Source organism: Vigna angularis, chromosome 7, assembly GCF_016808095.1.
Source record: "Vigna angularis cultivar LongXiaoDou No.4 chromosome 7, ASM1680809v1, whole genome shotgun sequence".
NCBI lineage: Eukaryota > Viridiplantae > Streptophyta > Magnoliopsida > Fabales > Fabaceae > Vigna > Vigna angularis.
The window spans coordinates 22122801-22141423 of NC_068976.1; the positions used below are offsets into that span (position 1 = coordinate 22122801).

Below are 18623 nucleotides of genomic sequence, written 5' to 3' on the forward strand. Positions count from 1 at the left end.
TTTACAAATCGGCGGTAAAACCCTATGAGTCCAAGAAAACCATGCACGGAGTTCAGAGAGATTGGTAGCGACCAATCAACGATATCTTGGACCTTTGAAGGATCTGGTGTGACACCATGTGACAAGAAAATGTCTAGTTTAGAGAATCATGTAGCATTACAAAGTTCATCAAAAAACTCATCTACCGTAGGAATCAGAAATTTGTCTTTAACGATGATGGTGTTAAGGACACGATAATCAATGCAAAATCGCCATGTATCGTCTTTCTTCTTGACAAGAAGAACAGGGGAAGAATAAGGGCTTGTGCTTGGCGTAATGAACCCCGAGTCTAGCATCTTTTGAACCTGGACCTCAATTTCTTGCTTCTGAAAATGAGGGTATCTGTAAGGGCGCACTGAAATGAGAGCCATGTTGGGTAAAAGGTTGATGGAATGGTCAATATAACAAGATGTGGGAAGGGTGGTTGGCGGGGAAAATAGAACGGAGTAGGTGGTGATTAAGTTTTGTAGTTGGGGAGTAGAAGATGAAGGGATAGCAGTATTAGAGGGCAAATGAGGTATATGTGAAGTGGGAGAATGGATGGATGGAGAAGGTTCGAGTTTGAGTTGAAAAAGTGCTTCTACTCTGTTGGTGTGTTGTAGGCGTTTAAGTTGGTAGGCTAGGTGTAGGGTTTGGACCTTGTTCTCCCTTGAGTTCTATCATCTTACCCTCCCACATAAATATCATAAAAGACCCATTATAGTCCATGATGAATGGGCTAACTTGAGTAAGCCATTGGACCCCTAACTGCATCAGTGCCAGAGTGATCCAAGGAGTATAAATCAATAGGGAATTCGAGATAGGCTAATGTAATGTGGGGCTTAGGGAAAAATGTAGTGCAAGGTAAAAATTCCTCATTCCTCACCATGACTGTTAGTGGACTCGAGGTGGGATCAAGTGCAAGGTTAAGAAAATGAGCTACCTTAGTTTGAAAGAAATTGTATGTTGCACCACTATCAATCATGATCTGTACTTCATAACCATTAATAGAGCCTGTGACTTTGAAAGGTTCTAAGGGTCCAATGACCCGAGAAAGAATGAAGGTTGATCAACCATGCTTCCAAAGTTGGGTTATCTGGTGGGTCACAATCTAATTTTGTGCGTGGCTTAGAAACATCGTCAGGGTCAGAAATAATGAGCAAGAGGAACTGGGACTTACAACGATGGTCAGGTGTATACCTTTTATCACAATTATAGCAAAGGTTCTTCTCACGGCGTGCCTGCATTTCAGCTTCAGTGAGACATTTGATGGGTAGTTTGGAGGGAGGTTTGGGGAGTAGTGGTGGAAGTGGTGGCGGTCTGGAGAATTTGGTGAAGGACAAAGGAGATGGAGAATGTTTAGATTTGTTGTCATGTAATTTGGCGATCGCCACGGCTTGTGGCATGTCGGCAAGCTGAAGGGTTATGACCTCTCGTCGAAGGTGGGGCTTAAGGCCGGAGATGAAGCAACTGAGGTAGAAGCTGGCTAGATACCCTAAGACGCGATTGGCGATCGACTCAAACTCGGAGATATAATCATGAAGGGTCTTAGTTTGAGTAAGGCGGCAGATTGCAGCTATCGGATCGTCAAACTTGGATGGTGCAAATCTCAGTTCCGAACGGAGGAAGGCATCCGAAGAGCTAAGTAGGTCATTATTATGCATCCATTGGTACCAAGCAAGTGCATGTCCCTCCAGGTAGAAGGAAGCAATTTGGGTTCTCTGTTCAGGTGGTGTCATGTGAAAATAAAAAAAGTGAGTGATCTTGAAGATCCAACCCTATGCATCATTATCGTTGAAAGAAGGAAGGTCGAACTTAAGAGGATGAGTAAAGATGTGTTAATGATGGAAAGGTGATATAGGGAGTTTGGATTCCAAAAAAAAAGTGTGAGCAGTTATGTCATGTAACGTGTTTGAGAAATTGGTTTAGGAGAAAAGAATTTGCTCCAGCTTTTTGGCAAGGGAAGAAAAAATGTCCAAAGAATCTGCCATGAGAAGAAGAGGCTCAATTAAAGCACCAATGAGAGGTTAGAACAAAATCCAGAGAGAAAACAAAATATCATAGGAGAATTATGTAGATTTCATTAGTCATCCCCTTTCTCAAACAAAGGACCACATTATAATATGTTGCTGCATACGACACAAGTTTTCTGAGTTGATGCTCTATTATATATTTTATTTTTTATATTTACATTATAATTCATTGTAATGGTCAAAATATTTTTTCTTAAATGATCAATAAAATTAACTTTTATTAATTTTTGTATATTTTATAATTTTATAATTTTATTTATTTTTATTATAAAAAACGTATTTCATTAAATTAAAAATTATGAATGTAAATAATAATTATAAATAAAGAAGGTTTAAAATCTCAACAAAATAATAATTACTTATAAGAATTTTTATTAAAAAACATTTGCAATATAAATTTGATACAAAAGTCACACTAAAACTCCAAAAATAATTTGTGATGATTCTAATTATGAAGGACTAAAAAACTCTCACAAATTATTTTACCTAAAATAAATATTTCTTAAATTGATTTGCAGAAAGTAAAAATCTCCAGTTAAAGCTATTAAAATGTTAGATTATTAGAAAACGAGAGGCGTATATGGGACTAATAAACTAATCTCGGCAGTGTTGTTTGATGGAACAAACTCATAAAATTTGAGGTTACGAGAGTAATCTTAAATTGGTCAAAGTCAGTATTTGGATAAAAATGAAAAAATTAATAAAAGACTTATACACTCAGCAAAAAAATTTATTAAAAATTGTATCAAAATACCTTGTATTTTTTTTGGTTAAAATATATACCTAATACTCTCATCACTTGTTTCTCATATTATTAAACCATTCATGCCAATAAAGGATGATAATAATGGACTGAACCTACTGCATTTGCTTGTTCAATATCAACACATTTTGTAGTTATCTGAAGAGGTAAAAGGTGCTGCCAAAGAAACATTTTGTAGTTACTAATAATCTCTATTGTTTCTATGGTTGTGGCTTTCACTACAGCATCCTTTCTCCTATTTAGCTGCAAAAGCAACTGGGTTTCTTATGTGTGGGCTTCAATGGCCTTTTTTCCATTATTTTTTATCTTCTCTCTGAATTTAGAATCTTGGACTTCATCTTGAGCAGAGGTTACGGTATGTCTAAACTTGAGTAACTCATTACTTGCACACGTACATTAGCATATCATTAAAAAATTTATCATAATTTTGTCATACCCATATCCATTTCAAAAAAAAGTCCGACAGTGTTTTAAAACTTGCAGATACGTAGAGATACTTGTAAATATTAAAAAATATATTTTTAGATATTTTTAAAATAAAATTTAAATAAAATTATAAAAAAATTATATAAATTAAAATTTAATTATAATTATATTTAATTAAATAAAATATAAATTAATTTTATTTTAAATTTAATTTAATTAAATAAAATATAAATTAAACTTTTATTTTTATTTTTTAAAATAACATATAATCGTAAATAAATAGTATAATATTTGCTCTCAACCGAATTTATAAACAAGTATTAAAATATTTACAACAATCAACAGGTAATAAATATATGTGGGAGCGAACTACCCTAGCATATTTTATCTGTCTCCATGGAGTTTTTTTTGTCATTTCTAGTTGATAATGGTTGTCTATGATGTGTGTAAAACAAAACAGTGTTTTTGTATTGAAATTTTAGATCATTATTAAAAATGCATATATTTTCAAACGTATACTTAAATATTTTAAAATATATTTTAGGTAGTGTTAAGTATTATTATTTTGGTGTTTTTTTAAGTATATTAGATTATTTAAATATGTTTAGTTTATTGTATTAGTTTATGATTTTATAATTTATTTATAAATAATTAATTTATTCTATAATATATTATTTGTAAATGTTTATTAATTTTTTTTTTTGATAAATGTAAGGACAATGTTAATATTGAGCATGGATCACCATTACAATTGACATAAGTTCAACACTAGTAAAAAAACAAGATTTTAACTCGCGCATTTGGCATCGGTTAAGCTGTAACCGAAGCAAAAAATAGCGCGGTGGCATTTTTGTAGTTATCACAAATGAATATGCCTCGGTTCAAAAAGAACCGATGCCTAAAACTGGTGCGGTGGCATTGTTGTAATTATCGCGCAAGGTATATGCCTCGGTTCAAAAAGAACCGATGCCTAAAACTGGTGCGGTGGCATTTTTGTAATTATCGCGCAAAGGTATATGCCTCGGTTCAAAAGGAACCGATGCCTAAAACTGGCGCGGCGACATTTTGTAATTATTTTTTTATTTTTTTGAGAGCGTTTAGGCCTCGGTTCTTTATAGAACCGAGGCCGTAGACCCTTATTGCCTCGGTTAAAAAAATAACCGAGGTAATAACATGTGTTTAGGGTTAAATTTCGCAAACAGAGATAGAAGTTGCGCCGCTCTTCTCTTTTCTCCCTTTTTCTTTTGTTTCCCTTCCTTCCTCTTCTCTGCTCTGATGGAGGCGCGACGAAGGATATTCAATGGCGTGATTGAGGCGCGGCGAAGACGCAGTGGGGGCGCAAGGGCGGTCATTCTCGTTCTTCTTCTCTTTGTTCTGATTTGCAGGGAAGGAGGAAACTTCCTTCCGTCTCCTTTTTCTAATTTTGTTTGGGTTGTTTTATGTTTAATTGATGCTTTGCAAGAGTGGTGGAGTTTGATTCTCTGCAGGTGGTGGTGGGAGCACGTCATTCTCGTTCCGATTCGTCTAGGGTTCCGATTTCAATTTTTGGATTTTTGATTGGAGTTTTTGAGTGGCGGCAGAGCTGAGACCTCCAGGAACAGAGGAAGAGAAGCTGGTAGAGAATCATTCTTGTTTCACTGAAAATGTGGAATTGCAGCTCTGAAAGGGGGAAATCATGCTGGTGGCAGTGGAAGATGGGTGATGGCAGTGGAAGATGGGTGATGCATAAGAACAAACATCAACAACATCCTGAAGCTTAAAAAAAAAAAAAACAAGTTACTGCCTCGGTTACGTAAAAACCGAGGCATAAATCCTATTCTTTTTAACTCAGTTCACGACCGAGGCATAAAACCTACCCCTTTTTACCTCGCCGGTATATGCCTCGGTTGTAGAACCGGTGCCTAAAAGCAAAAGTAACCGGTGCAGTATCCTCTTAGTGTACTAGTGTCTGAACCAATTTTCTGTTCTTCTTTCTTTCTCTAAAACTCAGCTCCACTTTCCTCTTCCTTCTCTGCCTTCTTTCTATCCTTACACTCATTTGAACCGTTGAAATTTCAAATAGGTGGTGTTCTTTCGCTCACGAGTTGAGAGCTTCCATTCTATCCGATTAGATTTTCAATTGGACGGGTAAGTCAAATTCTCCACTCTTCTTGATATTAGGGCATGCAACTTTACTGGTTGCATGGAGCTCATTTTGATTCTCTATCAATTCTAGCTCTAAGAGCTGTTTTCCATCACCCATTTGGTGGTTGTAGGTCACTGTTTGAATTTACGCTGTGAAGGCATTGTTAGGGCACTATAGTTGGCTGTACTGCTCAATTTCAACTTCAAGGTAAGGAGAGCTAATTATTCTTTTGTATGAATTTATTTTATAAAAATATATGCATATGAATGTTGAACTGGTGTGCTCTTGTGAAACTGTTTTATGACTTTTATTGTATTGGGTGTTATAATTGAAACTGTGAAATTGTGCATGTTGTGATGTGATGAATTTAATTTGTTTTGAATGAGTTTGTTGGCTGAAATTGATCTTGTTGGAAGGTCGGGAGTAAGGGTTCAATAATAGCATGTATATGAATATTAAATAGATGTACAGGTACTCTTTGAGGTTGTTGTGAGAGGAAGTGAAAATATTAAAATTAGGCATTTCAAAGCATAAGAGAACATGGTAGATAATTTAAATAAATAAATTGTTAATTATTAAGAGCCTTTTTTTGTTGGTAGGATAGAGGAACCTTAAAAACCTGAGTTGACACATCCTGATCATAAAGCAGCCCTGGCCTGGTCCAGTCAGTTGTAACTAGTCATATGTGCTGACGTCGAAAGTGAGTTTAATACGTTCAGACATCTGAGTCCTCTCCGGTGAGGGTTAAGAAAGATCTCTACTAGAATGAAAATAAAATAAAACAAGTTAATTGTAGATGCATAAAGTTATCATGTGTTAATTTCAGTCAATTATAATTTTAGAAAATCAATCACTATGTGTTTGGAATTCAAAGTAAAGATCCATATATAAATATATACATATATATTTAATATAATATATATTAGTTTAATATAATATATATATTAGTTTAATATAATATATATATATATATATTTACATTATATTATTATATATATATATATATATATATATATAATAAAGTAAGAATAATTGTTTCTTATATTGAAACATGACTATTAATCAATAATTATATTACTTGTAGGTATGTATAAATTGATGCATTTTATAAGCTGTTATGGGTTAGTTGGAGTTGTTTGGTTCTTGGTATTGATTAACTTAGATTCAATTGTATTGTGGAGATGTTATTTTTATAATTTCTGAGTGGTGAGTAATGTATATTGTTGAGATTGTGTATATGTTGATTGTGACAGAAAGTATATGATTACAAAGTGATGAAAGTATGATTCAAGTTGTAAATTAAGTTCCATCTGTGTAGGATCTCTTGGTGCGATCCTTAGTGTAGAATGATTGCATGGTAGCTCAGTCTTGGGGGTTTCCTAACGCTCCAATGGTCTTTCATTCTCAAGTAGAGAGGATTGATCCATGTGATGAGGAGTAGCAGGAGGTCCTAGTCTTGGAGGCTTCCAGTATACTCCAGGGCGCGGAACAGATTAACCTCGTGAGTGTGGTAGGGTGGAACCCATTGGCAACGACTTTGCAAAGCAGTAGAGGCCACCATGAGTGCATAACCCGCCATAGCTCGACAATCATTCTGGTCTGGACATGTCGGTCTATAAAGCAATGAGTCTTGTGATGTCAATGTACCATGTTTGAGTGACTTTTGCATGTCGTGTGATTGAATAACATGATTTTTATATCTAGCTCACCCTTTGTTTGTATTGCTTGTGTATGTTTCTTGCGATGATCATCCAATTGGATGGGAGCAGATGACGAGGAGGTTCCTTTGGAGACAGCTCTGGAAGTTGAGAACCATGATGCTTCCTAGTCTCCTAGGATGCTATTAGTTGATCTCACATCCTAGAATACTATTTCCAATTTCAGCTTATATTTATATCTTTTTGGAGTTTAAGCTTATATTCTGAAGTTACTTAAAGAATGATTGTAATCCTATTGACTCTCAACTGCTTTCCTATATTATGCATGTGGACGTCTTTATTATATATGTTTTCTATATAATTGGGACGTCACACCTATAATCCAAATAATTAATCTCTTTTATAAATAAAAAGTTTGTTTGGCTGAAGGTAAATAATAATAGATATTTAATTTTCAAATTTATAATTAAACTAATATAAAAGGTCAATAAAATATTTATAACTTTTAAACAACCATGAGATGAAAATAATAAAGATAAACACTAATAAGTATTTTATCTAAAAAATTATAATTATTCACAATAGGATTTATCCAAAAGTGAAAACTAAAAGAGAATATATTAAAGAACGAAAAAGATAAATAATTCTTAAAGTTATTATTTTAAAAAACTCACAAAATATATTAAAGTTATGAATTAGATATTGATTTAAACTTCAATTATTTACCCTGATGAGTTATAATCTGTGATTTGGAGATATTATTATTTCACAATCTTCTAAACTCACTTGGCAAGGCTTTTGGCTCAAAGGTATAGGACCTGAGGAAAACATTTGAAGTGCATTAATTTCAATAATAGTTCAACCAAAACAAATATATATCTTATATATAAATATGAACTTTCTTGAGTTGAGAAAATAAAGAAACCCCTTCTAAAGTCATAGTGCCTTTAGCTCTTTGAACCTGGGTGACTCAAGGACCCACATCCCATAAACTTTGAGGACCTTACAATAGGCATACATATAGCTGTTACATATTTCTATCCTTTACTTTTATACTATATTATTTCAAAATTCGTGTAATGTTTTTTTCTATCAGCACGTTACTGTGATATGGAATTAATAACTAATACTTTAATTTTTTTTAAATTATAATATGATTCATGTTTTCTTGAAATATATTTTTCATTAACGATTCTACAAATTACTATCAATGTAATTAATATTTTAAAATGTATAATAATAAATATAAATACTTATATAATTTAAATTTTGTATAAAAATTATTAGGAATACATAAACATGATATTGAAATAATTTTAGTATATCAATAAATACATTACTCTCGTTTGTTTGTTGCACAAATAAATATTAGTAAAATTTATTTGGGACTAACATAGGAGCAAATAATAATATTTAATAAAAATTGTGAATATCAATATTTTGTAATAATTAAAACTACTAGTATATATATATATATATATATATATATATATTTCAAAATTATCTTTAAATATAACTATTTTTTCTGAAATATAAAATTATGTGTCTTTAATTTTTTTTTTCGTTTAATTTAGCTTTTACTTTTCAACCTTTCTTATACTGACTAAATAAAAAAAAAGATAAATAGGAATATTTCTTTTAATTTTTTAATTGCCACATGACCTTTTCTATACATATAACTATCTTTTTTTTGTGTAAATATTTTATAGATACTGAAACCTCGTGGTCTCTCACTCATTAATTTTAGTACATAATCATTATTATTAGTATAAATTTTCCCTATATCTTTTTCACTCTAATTAATCTGTTTATATATATATATATATATATATATATATATATATAATTTATCTTGGTCTCCATTTGAATTTAAAAAATCTTAACCACAAAAGGATTTGAATATTCTCTTGAGAATATTTTATTAATAAATCTTAATGAACTAACCCACTACATAAAAAATTTAGGTCTAATAATTTTCTTTAATTTTTTTGAAAAAGAGATAAAGGTTTTTATATATTGTATATTAGATCATTTAAAATATAACGAGTTTACCATTTAAAATTTTTATATTATTATACTTAAATTTCATTATCTTTGTTATATTAATATAATATTAATATTGATATTAAAACTGATTGAAGATACTGATAGCAGTTATTATCATGATAATGATATATAAGAGAAGATATACCAAATTTAGATGGTTTTACTCATTTAAATACAGTCATCTCCCTCACAATTAATAACTACTCAGTTTACTAGTTCTCCACACAACATCTCAAGAGTAAAAACTGATCTATGATGATTTCCATTATGACTTCAATAATGGTAGCAACCTTTGTCCTACTTGCTTAGAGGTAAATAATTAATGGTTAGGTTTTTTCTTATTAACTTCATTTGTTTTTGGTTTATAAGTCCATTCTATCCATATTTGTTTTGAAACTTTTCATAAGATTTACGTCTTACTCTAAAGAATAGAGAATTAGTTATGCTAGTTCTATTGTTACACGCATAAATTTGATTCAAAGTTACATCATGCAAAACCATGCAAATGTAGTTCTTGCAGATTAATTGCTGTGTCATGATTTAAATGCTTGAGAGTTTTGGGATTGTACAGAACAATTCTTTTTTACAGTTCATAACTGCAGGATTTCAAAGCGTATCAAAAACTAGTATCAGTGATTAATCATATAGGTTGAACTGCTTGGTGAAGATAAAGGTATTTTTCTCATCAAATCTCTTAAATTTTTCTTATAATGCATGACTGTTTCTCTTAGTTATCTTTTTCTTCTTCTCTAAAACTAGATATTTATTAGACTCATAGTTTCATATATTTGTTAAATAAAATATAATGTTGTATGTGGAGATACAAAATACTACTTATAATCAAAACGAAAGAATATATATATATATATATATATATATATATATATATATATATATATATATATATATATATAGCATTACGAATTTAATAATAACCCTATTGGCAAGTATGAACCTAATGGTGATTTCTATTTTACCATATTATATTATTTACTAACTTTGATTTCTCTATTTCATAGCAAGCATGTCTTCGTTCTCAAATGAGGATCAAAGTAATGATAATCAGTCACAGGAAAATAATCTAAGGAAAGGGCCATGGACAGCAGCAGAAGATGCAATACTGGCAGAATATGTGAGAAAACACGGACCAGGAAATTGGAACATAGTGCAGCAAAACACTGGACTACTTCGTTGTGGGAAAAGTTGTCGTTTAAGGTGGACAAATCATCTAAGACCAGATCTAAGGAGAGGTGTATTCAGCAAAGAAGAACAAAAGAAAGTCATTCAGTTACATGCGATGATGGGAAATAAATGGGCTAAAATGGCACAGGAGGTTTGAATGTTCTTTTACTTCACATTTTTTCTTTCAAAAACACTTATTTCTTGATCGAGTTACTAACACGTTATGTTCTTCCATGTGTTGGTTTAGTTGCCTGGACGAACAGACAATGAAATCAAGAACTTTTGGAACACTAGACTGAAGAAAAGGAAACGAGTTAGCTTAGAACTCTACCCAGATGGCATTAAACCTGTGCCTGATGCCCACAACCCAAACACTACTCTAGCTACCTACAGTCATCCTGACGAAGTAGTAGGGACATCATCTCAACATGCCATGTTAAATAATTTCCGTAACACTCAAAATCAACCATTCCCTGTACAACCAGTTTCTATGGTACGTGAAAACATGAAACCACCTCAAGAAATGCAACCGTCTGAAATACCTCGGCAACTACAACTACCTGAAGCAGGTAGATCATCTTATGTACCACATATGGTGTTCAACAATTCCAGTAACACACCAAATCAACTACTACATGTACAACCAAATTCTATGGTAAGTGGAAACATGAAACCGTCTGGCATACCTCAAGGAATGCAACTGTCTGAGGTGCCTGAAGAACTACAACGACAAGGTACATCATCATCTTATGTACCACATGTGGTGTTCAACAATTATAGTAACGCTCCAAATGAACCACTGTGTGTACAAGCAATTTCTATGGTACGTGAAAACATGGAACCGTCTGGCATACCTCAAGGAATGCAACTGTCTGAGGTGCCTGAAGAACTACAACGACAAGGTACATCATCATCTTATGTACCACATGTGGTGTTCAACAATTATAGTAACGCTCCAAATGAACCACTGTGTGTGGTACGTGAAAACATGGAACCGTCTGGCATACCTCAAGAAATGCAACTGTCTGAGGTACCTGAGGAACTACAACTACCTGAAGCAGATTTGTAAGTTGTAACATTTCAATATTTTTATGATTGTTGCCTTCTTGCATTAGAGTCACTCTCCTTCATCTCAAAATAACAAGTTTTAATAACTGATAAATGCAGTGATGCGTTACTCGGAGATTTCGCGTATGATGACTATGCATGTTTAGATGGCCTTTCTTCGACATCAGAGTTGCCTCCATTGCCATCATGTCATGACTTAACATTTGAAGAGCCAATGATAGTGAGAGGGAATTCTCAGGCTGAGACTAACCAGTATTATGTGCCACGCTCTCCACGTAGCAATGGGTATTTGGAGTCTATCTTTTATCCACCAAAGGTTTCGCAAGAACAAGATGATTTTTCCATGCAAGGGGAGTTGAATATGAGAAATGCCACGGAAATTTCCTACCAGAGAAAACCTGAAAATGAACATGTTTTGGGTGACTTGATTTGGCCAGAGAATCAACATGATGATGCTTTATATGGCTATCGTTCTTTTTTGAAACCTTAAAAATTAGTCTTTTTTTCTAATTTTATTTTATTTTTTATAATTATATACTTCTTTTACATATTTTATACAACCATGTAACTTTTATAGATTTTATTTTATTCAATATATAAGTACATATTATTTTCTTTCTACATCATGTTTGTTGTTGCCAAATAAAGGAAATTTACATTATTGATTTGATCTTAATGCTAATTGAGAATGAAAGACTCGTCTCTTATGTTACCATTTGTAATTGTAAGACATGCTCCCTTTATCCCAACAAAGCTTTGTCACTAGACGAGTACTTTAAAGAAAACAAATATGAAAAAAATGATTTTTTATAAACTAAAATCCATGTATATACAAGCTAATTTGTATATACAAGTTAATTTGTAGGAGTTGTTAATTCATCTATACGAAAGTTTTTTGGTTTCCTTTTTTCAAAAAAGAAAAGAAAAAAGAGAATACATTTAATGATAGTGGAAAAATTCATGTCAGTAAAGTATTGAAGAAGAATATCAATAAAAAAGAAAGGATCGTAATATTTTAACAACAAATTTTAACAACTTTTTGAAAGCATAAGAGGATGTGTTTAGTTTAAAAAAGTTAATTAAATAACCATATAAAATTAAGTGAATCTGATTACTGATAAATAATTTTATGATTTTTTTAACTAAACTTTCTTTTTTAATTTCTTATGGACTAACATCCATCTGAAAGGATAAAACTGTTTTTTTTCTTTTTAACTTGGTGAGTTGAGTTTATAAAATTTATCACATAAGTCTTTAGGTTAGATAAATTATATAATAAACATTTGTATGTATGTATGTTGTAAATAAAATATTGTGTTGTATAAGGTAAAATTTTATTAATTAATATTTGATTCAGTAAGTTATGAGGTTTTTTTATGAATGATATTTGCGATTATTAAAAATGTTGTTGTTACCTCAGCCGGTTTATTCGCTACAAAATTGCAGATTCAACTCTCATAAACTTCCCTTCAAATTGTGACTCTGCAAAACACGCATGTCTCAGAATGAAGAAAAAACACAGATTTCTTTTTATGGTTGTTTGAGTTTATTCACCTTTTTAACACAAATTATAGAACAAACACATTACTTATAAATCACTGAAATTGCCACTATGCGTGTCTTTTTTTTATTATCAATGGGTTCAAACCCAATTTGGAATTTTTTTAAGAGCATCAACCATTGTATTAAAGAAAATGTAACAAAACCTTTTTAAAAAAGTACTAAATTATATTTTATATTTTTCTTTTACGAGACTATTGAAGGGAAAATACATCTGATTTTATATTCATCTTATTGTTACTATGGAAAACAAAAATTGGTAGGATTTACAAAATAAAATCAAAACGCACACCCATGATGCAAATCATTCTGCAAGGAGGGAAGTGAGTTTGTTCCAAAGATATGCTCTCTCAAAAACATGAAGAACAAGCATGTGAAACGATGAGAAGCTTGATATGAATCTGATTAAGAAAGAACAAAATCATAACAGATAAAACACTTGTTGAAATTTTAAGCCGCACTTCACCCAAAATCTTCATGTAAAATTTCTCAAATTACAATATCTTGACTATTTCTAATTTCAACACTGTATGTATCCACTTTTGGCCTAAAACAAAAGATTCTTAGGAGATTAATCAATCAATGAATAATGGCCTATCATCCCTCCTAATCTTGCTAACTACTAAGGATCTGTCTAACACTGCTCCTAAAAAGTCTACTCTAGTTATCCATTAGAAGTTTCTAGTCACTGGCCTAAATGAGAAGTCATCATTAAACCAACACAGGTGTATTTACATTTCTTCATCATAATCCTCTTCATCTTCATCAATCCTTCCATTTATGTTAGCTAGTTGAATGGGATCAATGGTCATTTTTTCCATATCAGACAAGGACCATCCAGGATATTCCTCATGATGTTTCTCTTCTGATATTGATTTTGCTGATGAACTAGTTGGAACAGCAGTTGGTGATGTTAACGATTCCATATTCTCATCTGGGTCCATGTTTAAGTCAAAATTTCGAATGGACACCTGAGCCGGCTTGCTAACTGGAAAAGTCTGCTTAACTTCTTCAGGTGATGACGCGTTTTCCATGCTTTCATTGCTTTGAGTCTGCTTTTCATTTTGCTTCAATGCATCAGAATCTTCTGCACACTTGGCTTGTGAATTCATCTCTTGATCTACATTTCTATTTCCACGGCCACGACCCCTTCCTCTGCCCCTACCCCTTCCTCTGCCACTGGTTTGTCCCGGCTCCGCCTATTCAAATCATGAAAAAAAAAATCATTATTCAGATAACATTTAGCTATAATTTCCAGATTAGGTGCTATTCTATTGTTTGCTCAATTACAACAACACTTTTCACCAAAAACTTTCATAAAGTTTTAAAGACTATATGTAGTTGAATTCATTAGCCAGCCACTTAGTGAAGTTTCCTAATGACTACAGTAAATTCTTTTGTAACCAGAAAAAAAGTTCAGTGTGGATGATAATTAGTCGGCAAAAGGTGTAATCACACAAGAAAAATTATGCTAACTTCTGAAGTTAATAGAATACAGTTGAAAAACCTTGTTATTTCTCTTGGGCTCCTGGTGGCTATCATTATCATCTTCAGCAACTTTCCTAATATAAAATAGACATAACTCAGCATACTGAAACTAGTTCCCGCTAACAATAGTATTAACCAAAGCACAAACCTCCTCTTGACAGTATGGTCATCGCAATTTGCTACAGAACCGCCTAAATCAGGAACCTTGCTGACAATATCTTTCAGAAAGTCAAAGACGTTAAAAGTCTGCACACACTGTTTTCTGCAAATGCAAAGGATGGAAGTAAACCTTTTAGAAACCAGAAAGAGAAGGTAAAAAGCATGTGTTCCAAAAGCAAGACCACCTTAACATTTTCTTCCATGGATGTCATTAATATGTTTAATCATGTTAGGCAGAACAGGGAATTTAATGTCACTCACAATGAAATATTAAATCTGTAGAAGAATCCTAAGACATTAAAATGAGACTGAGCATATTATCATTAGAAATTTAGACCTGATGTGATGTTCTCATAACCATATTTCCAAAACCAAAGAAACGTGCAGGATTTGTAAAAGTTGTAACCACTTTGTACAGACTTGAAAAAGACGAATTTGAAACTATAAAAAATAGGAATTTCACTTACAAATGAAAAGCATTCATAGTCTTAGCTCCCCTCCTCAGAGTTATCTCATATGTTCGATCACACAAATCTTGTAGAAATAGCTCAAGTGCTTTAGCTGCAACGCATAAACATGAATCATCACAAATCAGAGATTATTCATATCACAAACTCCCAAAAGCCCAAAAGTAAATCATGTTTGAGGAAGACAAAAGGAAAAATAGAATATGCATGAAAAATTACTTACAAACTAAAAGAGGCACAGCCATTGCAATCTTCCCTACATCCTCATCAGCTTGCATAATTTTCTTAATCCTGGCCTGTCAAATACCAATTCTATAAGATAACACAATTATTACTGAAATGACTAAAACCAAATCCTGGAAGATAGAAGAGCATTCAGTTAATTCAAATAAGGAAATTCCACCTCAACGAATGAAGAGCAAAATTTTCAACTAAAAGAAACTAAATAAATAAGTTGCCTAATGGGGAAAAAACTGTGGTTGTCCTACCCCACCAACAGTAACCAATGCTCAAATTCCACCACTACCCTTCTAAAAGAAGTAAAGAGTAAGAGTTCAAAAGTTAAGCAAGTATTGTACATAATTGATCAATCAAAAATACGTACAAGGGGGTCAACAGTAGTGTAAGAAAACATGGTGGGCCACAGAAGACCAACGAGTCTATCTCCCACATGAAGAAGGTTTAGGCGTGTGGGAGAAAAGCTATAGAATCCAGATAAAAAAAGTACATAAGATGGAGGGTAGTCCCATAGTGAGAAAAAGGGAGTGATCAAGAAAATCTATGTTTATATTTAAATGATTTTATTAGCATATGGACATGACTTATAATAGGAGATTGAAGCTTCGTTTGATTCATATTCCACCACAACTAGCAGGAAAAGACTTCTGTTGTAACTGATGGCAATGTTGGACTCTGTTTAAGAATGTATGATATTGATATGTGATATGCAATCCTCAAAAATTATAGTATAGAAAATACTTGGAAAGCCGTGGCTTTTACAAAGGAATAAACAATCCCTTCAAAAAAATACCATTGCTTGAGGGGTACCAAATTCAGGGAATTCTTTTAAATAGACATGTAATACCAAATTTGGAAAAAGGTTAGAAGGGGAATAAATACTACAAATAACATTCTGTCCTAGTTTCCAATACACAAAATATGACATAAAGCAGTGCCAAAATAAAGACAAAGGTTTACATCCTAAAATCGATAAATGATATTCCACAACCAAATCAAAGCACGTGGGCAACACCCATGTCCAAAGTAGGTAGACAATAAAACGAAAAAGAAATTACACCAAGAAATCTCAGTTAAGACAGCCATAATAAAGAAGAATTAAGATGTGCACCAATCACTCCTTCAAAACAATTTTTTCTACCTCATTGAATACATTGCACTACATAAAAAACAGCAAATAATTTGTTCCAACAGAACTACAACTATGTTTGTATTCCTTAAGATTTCCCGGAATCAAGACTTTCAGATAGAAAAAAAAATGGTAGAAAGAACAAATGTGCAAGATGGGTGGTTGTGTTTCTTTGTCTTTCCGAAAGAAAACTTATATCATCCAAAATAACTAACGTCCAATGGGCACAAATCCTAAAACAATATTCACCAGCAAAACATTCACTTTAAAAAATAATTCATTAACATAACAACAATTCAAGGCCAAACAATTCTAAAGCCTGAGTGTTAATACAGAGCATTAGGCCCGTCAAAACATGAACCACAGAACATCCAAAACCAAGAGAAACCCATCTCCTATGTCACCCAAAACACCATTTTACACAAGGAAACAAAACGAGCCCAATGACAAAATAAAAATAGCAAATATAGAATGAAAACAACACAGAACAATCTTTTCAACATGAAGAAACAAAGTGAGAGAGAGAACTTACCGCAGGGAAACGAGTATCCAGTTTTTTCCTCATGCTGTGAATAGAAAAAACGGTTGGAGAAGACGACCAAACCCCACTTTACTTTTTATAAAAGGGAAGAAAACAAGATTAACGTTGAAGAAGACGAAGAAACAAAGTGGGAAAACAACTATATTTTTATTTTTGTTTTGTCGTGTGTTTGGGTTTGGAGCGTTTCCCCCTTCCACGAAGCGCTAATTTAGGAGTCTTATACGGTTCACACTGTTTCAAACTTTTCACATTCACCGTTCATTTATATTCTAAAACACTAATTTTATTTTCTTCTAATCTCAAATTTAACCTAACTTTCCAAAGATTTAAATTAGAATACTTATCTTAACATTTTTTTAATATAATATTTTTTTTTTATTTTAAAAAAATATATTTTCAAGTTTTTTTTTTCTTATACAGGACGTTTCTGTTGAGTTTTTTTAAAATTTATTACTTCCTTCTTCTTTTTCCTAAATTGAATTTTAATATCTTTTATAAATTATCAATTAATTCAATTAGTAGTAGAGTTAGAATTGATGGACTTAATTAAATCTTGAAAAAATTATTTGTGTTTTTAAAATTTGAAAATTTCAATTAAGCTGTTTATTAATGGATTGAAAAAATTGAATAAGAATTAAATGATGGAAAAAATAATCAACATTGGATAATATAATTTATATTGAAAAAATATTTAGTACCCTTTACATGTATTTTTTATGTTAGATATTTTTGTATTTTGATTCACGATCTCAATTGAATGAATTGGTCTTTATCTCATAAATCCGTATTCCTATTTTAAATAAAGTGAAATTGTTTTTAAATTATAATATAAAAATAGATTTCAGTGCTTATATTAAATAATAAAGCTGATTTTATCTTCTGGTTATATTTTTTCTCGTTAACATATAATTATCTGGTTAGATTTCATACATTTTTTGTTCATTTTAAAAATGTAACTTTATTTTTAAAGTTTTTTCTAAATAATATTTTACCTTATTTTAAAAATACAAGATATCAAATAGATGAGGCAAATTCTATTTGGTGGTAGTTTAACTGAATAGTAGATACCATAAAAGAAAATATTTTAAAAAATGATAAATGTCTAATTCTAAAAGTTACTTTGAGAATGAAAATAAAATATAATAAATAATTAAAAGGGAAAATATTAAAAATCTAATTGTTGTATTTAGAAAACTGAAAAGAAAATATGATATTTTTTGTGTATTCTGATTGGTTGTTCGTGGTATATATAGTTTATGTTTTGAGATTAACTAAAATACAACACGGGAAGAAACGAATCAAAATACAAGAAGCGAATATTAAATGGTATTTTTTATTTTATTTCTGTAATTTATTATCTTGAATGAAGTTATTCAACGATAATTTTGGTTGATAGAAATTCAGTTAAAAGCTATCTTTTAAATATGAGTTTATTAATTTCTCACTTTTTGAAAAACAGTGCAATAATATGTTAATATTTAATAGACTAGAATTAGAGAAAGAAAGAATATCTATTCTATTATTTTTTATATTTTAGTTTATATTTATTTTTAGTTTTCAATCAACTGTACCAGTTTAAATGTGTAGAGTATAGTTATAAGTTCCAAGTATTATTTAAACGAATTTTGACTTAAAGCTTAAGTATTATTTAAGTATTTAGTCATTAATTGTTAAATATGTATTCCTTAATAAAAGCAAAATACTTTTTAGATCTGGGTCCCTC

The 18623-nt window shown here is 31.6% G+C and overlaps 2 protein-coding genes across 3 annotated transcripts; one reads left to right on the forward strand and one right to left on the reverse strand.

Annotated features, from left to right (window-relative positions):
• The first annotated feature begins 10093 nt into the window (after window positions 1-10093).
• On the forward strand, window positions 10094-11809 carry LOC108336536 (transcription factor MYB53). The gene is made up of 3 exons (XM_017573014.1): window positions 10094-10402; window positions 10499-11316; window positions 11419-11809. The coding sequence occupies exons 1-3, from the start codon at window positions 10094-10096 to the stop codon at window positions 11807-11809; spliced, it is 1518 nt and encodes a 505-aa protein (XP_017428503.1).
• Window positions 11810-13318: 1509 nt separating this feature from the next.
• LOC108337584 (uncharacterized) lies at window positions 13319-17107 on the reverse strand. Of its 2 annotated transcripts, none has more exons than XM_017574141.2 (6): window positions 16892-17107; window positions 15217-15289; window positions 14994-15087; window positions 14516-14629; window positions 14387-14441; window positions 13319-14078 (listed from the first exon to the last, which is right to left on the reverse strand). In XM_017574141.2, the coding sequence occupies exons 1-6, from the start codon at window positions 16922-16924 to the stop codon at window positions 13611-13613; spliced, it is 837 nt and encodes a 278-aa protein (XP_017429630.1). In that variant the 5' UTR covers window positions 16925-17107; the 3' UTR covers window positions 13319-13610. The 2 variants fall into 2 exon arrangements, with proteins under 2 accessions (XP_017429630.1, XP_052736418.1); XM_052880458.1 differs by having other exon boundaries at window positions 15217-15305.
• Window positions 17108-18623: the final 1516 nt, after the last annotated feature.

Coding starts and splice junctions, on each gene's coding strand:
- LOC108336536 (XM_017573014.1), top strand. CDS start 10,094: ATGTCTTCGTTCTCAAATGAGGATCAAAGTAATGATAATCAGTCACAG. Junction 10,403..10,498: donor GGGCTAAAATGGCACAGGAG/GTTTGAATGTTC, acceptor GTGTTGGTTTAG/TTGCCTGGACGAACAGACAA. Junction 11,317..11,418: donor CAACTACCTGAAGCAGATTT/GTAAGTTGTAAC, acceptor TGATAAATGCAG/TGATGCGTTACTCGGAGATT.
- LOC108337584 (XM_017574141.2), bottom strand. CDS start 16,924: ATGAGGAAAAAACTGGATACTCGTTTCCCTGCG. Junction 14,630..14,993: donor ACTATGAATGCTTTTCATTT/GTAAGTGAAATT, acceptor TTGCATTTGCAG/AAAACAGTGTGTGCAGACTT. Junction 14,079..14,386: donor AGCCCAAGAGAAATAACAAG/GTTTTTCAACTG, acceptor TGATTTGAATAG/GCGGAGCCGGGACAAACCAG.